Raw genomic sequence first — 5,061 nt, forward strand, 5'->3', positions numbered from 1 at the left:
TCTTTGGAGTACTGTTTAGTGCCGCCCCAATCTCAACAGATACATATCCTTCTTTTCTGAAACTGAAAGATAGATACTTCATTGATTTTTAGTTCCTTATTTAGTTTTGCAACTTTCACTAAATTCCTTGCGTCTGGAGTCGCCTTGTTCAACATGCTCAGAACTTTGCAATGATGACCGTGCAGATTTATCTATAAACAGATATCTGAGGTTCATTTAAATATAGATGTATCTAAACACTAAATAGCATCTAAATGCATCTAGATTTTAACAAATCTCAAGCATCTATTTATAGAATAGACAGAGGTAGTATGAAAGAACAACTTCAATGCTGAACAGCCAACATCTATCAGTGAAAAACAAAGGCAAACAAGAACCGACATGCAAATAGAGACATAAACGAGCATATATATATATAGTTGTCACCCAGGACAAGCCTGAACGAACAAAGCTCATTCAGCTAAAACAAGATGCAGTAAACAGTATCTGCTTGTGCCTAATAAGGAGAAACTATATATGTATCTCCAACCAGCGCACCTTACTTGTATTTGTTCTCCTGCGCTTCCTCATCTGATAGTCTCAAGGCAAGCAGTCTAAATATATATAGATTACATAACACAAACGACCAGCCAAAAAACAGAGCAACCAACTGAGGCTTGCGGCTTCTGCCACTTCTTTCAGTTCTAGCCTCAGGGCTCCTTCCTAGCCTACGGTACTGTTCTAGAGGCAATCAGTTGCCACCGCCAGCCATGGCGCTGCTCCTGGTCCTGCTAGCAGGGCTCCCACCACCATCCACCAGCCCGCTGGTCCTGATAGCACGGCGAGGGCTGCTGGCAGCAGGACTGCCACCACCTCCAGGGTTCTTCACTTCAGCTGTGGCAGCAGAGACAGTCTTCTTCCTTTTACCGCCGCCAGCTGCAGCTGCCTCAGTGCCACGCCCCTTGCGCTTCTTCTGAACCTGCTTGGCAACCTCCTCCTCCTTGGTTTCAGCAGCAGTCTTGGTAGCCTCCTCCATGTCAGCATCCTCTTCAGCTGCAGCAGCGGCAGTGGTCTTGGTCTTGTCATCTTTGCCTTCCTCCTTATCTCCTTTGCACTTCAGAGCCTTCTTAGCATCTTCCATGCTTTCAACCACAATCTTCACAGCAGGAGCGTCAGCATCCTGTTCTCCGTCCTTGGTCTCAGCACCAACATTCTCCTCCTCGTTCAGGCTGCTGTCATCATCTTCCTCATTCTCCAGAGCATCCTCATCTTCCTCACCAGGTACCTCCACTTCTTTCTTTTCCTCGGCAGCCTTGGCTTGCAGAGACTCAATCAGATCCATCACCTCTCGGTTGATCTGTAAGAGAAAATATCAAAAGGCATCAGCAAACACACAATACTTAAATGATTCAGCAGTTGTGTTCAACTAACTGTACCTGTGGGTTCTCCAGGAAGTCGCAGATGTCATTTGGGCAGGAAGGGCACCTCTTCACAATCTTCTGCACACGCAGAGAGCGCCCACCCCTGCTTCTCTCCCTCACTGAAGCCTGGCCAGCAAATGCCCCGAGCAGACAGGCTTTGCAGAAGCTGTGACCACAGGGAGTGGTAAGCGGCTCTGTTATCACGTTCTTGCAAATGGCACACCCAAAATCTGTATACACAGAAGCAAGTGTTACCAGAATGACTTGGGATACATTACAATTCTCTTAAGCCAACACAAGATGTTGCAACAAGATAGCACACAGGATAAAAATTACCTTTCAACAGCTTCTCAGTCAAAGACAGATGAGAACGCCTTTGGGCTTGCCTGATTTCCTTGTCAGTTTCAGGATCCCCTGTACGGATAGGCTTCTTGCTGATTGGTTCAGGCTTCACCCACGTCCAGACCTTTTTCGCCACCTACAATCAAACATAGGTCAGTCATGACATAGTATGGTGATAATGACAGAAGAAAATACGTGTATGTACATACATCATAGTCCCATGAAGGAGATCCCTTCCTTTCAGTTATGTCAGTTGCACCTTGCAGCTCCTTGATCTTGGGCAGTGGTCTTGGCAGGTCACCAGTAAGAACACTAAATAGCACAACATCAGAGTTAAGCAACACATGTTGTTTGTTAACACAAGCATATCACCAATACAGATAGGTAAGCAATTTGTCAAACCTGGCCCAAGGAGCTGCTTCATTGTCACAGCGCACAAACAGGTACCTGCAGACCTTGTATTTACCCTAAAGCAGAAACCAGAATAGTTTACATTAGTCTTCCATAAAAAGAACATGTGCCACAGGCTTAGAGAGCAACATGTGCAGCAAGTGTACAAGATATAAAAATACCTGAACACCAATCTTCCTCCAACATTTCTCAATTCGGTAAACACCATCGTACCGCACACCCTTGACAGGAGCATATGAAGAACGCTTCTCTTTGTGGGACCTTTTTAAGATAATTAAGTCAAGCATTAGTTGACAAACAAGAGGATATCAAGGATACCGGCAAGAAAGTGGTAGAGTCAACAGCATTATAACACAATATCATCAACTGATCGAAACCTTGTGTTTCAGGGAATAAGGGTGGCAGAAATAATCATACCGTACGACCCTGACAGGGTAACCCTTCAAGCAACTAAGACGCAAAGCAGCATTCATCTTTTCAAATTTCTGGTCTGAAGATTGGTTCTTATTTGTTCGCTTGTTCCCACTTAGATCCCTTCCACCACTGTCAGTACAAATTATTTACAGAAATAAGTGCTCATATCTAGGATTAGAAAAGTACAAGGGTATCATCAAGTAAACAAACCTTCCAGTATACAGAAACCACTCTCCATGGTCCTCATCATCTATGTAACCTCCTGAGAGTGCAACTGACTGAGCACCGTGTGTAGACTGGCCAGCAATACCAGCTACATGAGGGAAATGAGCACCCCATTGCCTGCATTCAAGGCGGTCTTCCCATGTATCCCCAACTAAAACACCAAGATTCCTTTTGGGATCATATTTTGCAGGAATGGGGCCAAAATGATCAGGTGCAATAGTCACAAAAATTTGTCCACTTGAAGCATTTGCTTTCCCAGACTTCACTGCCCTTTCAGTTGTAAAAGCCGAGTCAGGCCTATCTTTGTTTTCTACAGAATGATATGTACCAGCCGAGACAGCTGATTTAGCATTCTTTGCATTCCTGGCCGTACGGATAGCTGCAACTATTGCTAAGTTAATCCTTGGTAGTTCTATCATCTGGGATGGGAGCGTTGTCCGACATTTTCCACATACCCTTTTCCCACTATGAACCCACTTCTCAAAGCATTTCAAGCAGAAGTTATGGCCACATTGTGTCTGCACATGGTACAAAAAAATGTAGAATGATGTAATTAGAAACAGTACCAAAAAGATGTTCAAGAAACGAGCCACAGAGTAGTAGCAGGGTTATGTTATCCTGGGTAGAGTACCCAGTTAGAATAAAAATATGCAAGTAATGATGGCAGATGCTCAAACATAACACAGCATCAAACGAACAGAAATAGCAACTGGGAATGACACAGTATGCGCAAAAAGGAGTGAAGCACCTCATAGCGCAATTCTAAAGCTTTAACATGAGTTCATAGCAGAGTTTGCACAAGAGTCTGAACATACAACATCTAGAGAACAAGAGGCACCAAATACAATGTACTACCGTAAACTGTGCTTCCATGTCTGGAAATAGAAGAATTGCTAGCAAACAATACCCAAATAGAATGTCTGGGTTCATGCTGAATCTTTGCATTACAGTCTGCATTAATATCTCTGAAGAAATGGATGCATTGATCTGAATCAACATCTTGTCTTCCAAAAGGAAAACCATCCAATATGAAAAGAAATTTACAAGAAACAGCTCACTGCTTGATGAAACCATTCCAATCTAATTAGATTCCAATTGGTCATACAGATACAGGTTTATATTTTTAGGTGTGCTGTTAAAGTTTGCAGGTGATCAGCCTAAAACAAAACAAGACAGGCTGTGACCCTTTACCCCTATCTTGCTACTACAGACAAGCACGGCATGATAAATGACTCAGGGACTATACAGACAAAAACTAGAAACTGCCACACAGGAGAGGCACGCAATCGATCACTACCCTCTGAAGCACGTTTCAATCTGTTGGCATAAATAAATCTTAGTACTAGTACTAGCGCAGAACTGAAGTGAATGGGTATCGATTGATTACGCGAGTAGAGGCCCAGAGGAAGACCATAACTGCGCATCTAATGATCGGATTTAAGCAATTATTATTATGACGGGCATACAGAAGCAGATCCATAAAAACTAGATCCGGCTTACCCAGATATACTACTAGTAACTTATCTAATTGGAAAATAACTTATCTAATTACTAGTAATAATATAGGAATAACAGGAGCGACGGTGAGGCGATAAGGAGGGGGAGGCGCTTACAGTGACGGGGCGGTCGGGGAGCTTCATGCAGAAGGAGCAGGTGATGTTGGAGCCGATGATGGCGAACGCGGTCTTGGCCACGACATCATCCTCGTCCTCGCCGTCGTCGAGCGCCTTGCGCGCGGCGCCGCCGAGGAGCTCCTGGCGCAGGCGCGCCTTGTCGAGTTCGGAGAGCGAGGCGTCGGCCTCGATCCTGCGGATGGCGGCGAGCAGGTCGGCGCCGCCGCCGGCCCCGGCCTTGGTGGCGGCGGGGGCGGCGGAGGAGCCGGAGCAGTCGGGGCAGGCCCAGGCGGCGGCGTCGGCGAGCGCGGGCGGCGCCGAGAGGCAGGGCGAGTGCCAGGGCGTGGTGCAGGTCGCGCAGCGCAGCAGGTCGACCTCCGCCGGGGACGCCGCGCCGCACACCATGCACACGCCGTCCCCGTCGCACGGCAGGTCGGCCATCGGCGGCGGCTGGTGGTGGGGGAGCTAGGGTTTTGGGGAAATGGGTGGAGGATTGGAGGGAGGTTTCGAAATTTCGATTGCGGTGGCGCTGCCTCGCTCCGCCTTCCTATTTCTAGCCTGGCGTGGTGGCGGAGGAGGGGGAGGGTGGCGGGGCCCACGAGCCAGCAGTAACGGACGTGGGCGGCCTACACAGTACACACCCAGACGTGCACGCG

General features: G+C 47.0%; 1 protein-coding gene across 1 annotated transcript; it reads right to left on the reverse strand.

The window, feature by feature from the left end:
• Window positions 1-392: 392 nt before the first annotated feature.
• LOC124661344 (E3 ubiquitin-protein ligase ORTHRUS 2-like) lies at window positions 393-4,846 on the reverse strand. The gene is made up of 9 exons (XM_047199205.1): window positions 4,406-4,846; window positions 2,778-3,310; window positions 2,571-2,696; window positions 2,315-2,414; window positions 2,145-2,209; window positions 1,952-2,054; window positions 1,737-1,878; window positions 1,416-1,630; window positions 393-1,336 (listed from the first exon to the last, which is right to left on the reverse strand). The coding sequence occupies exons 1-9, from the start codon at window positions 4,844-4,846 to the stop codon at window positions 731-733; spliced, it is 2,331 nt and encodes a 776-aa protein (XP_047055161.1). The 3' UTR covers window positions 393-730.
• Between the last annotated feature and the right edge of the window lie 215 nt (window positions 4,847-5,061).

The sequence above is a fragment of the Lolium rigidum genome, chromosome 6 (genome assembly GCF_022539505.1).
Source record: "Lolium rigidum isolate FL_2022 chromosome 6, APGP_CSIRO_Lrig_0.1, whole genome shotgun sequence".
Lineage (NCBI taxonomy): Eukaryota > Viridiplantae > Streptophyta > Magnoliopsida > Poales > Poaceae > Lolium > Lolium rigidum.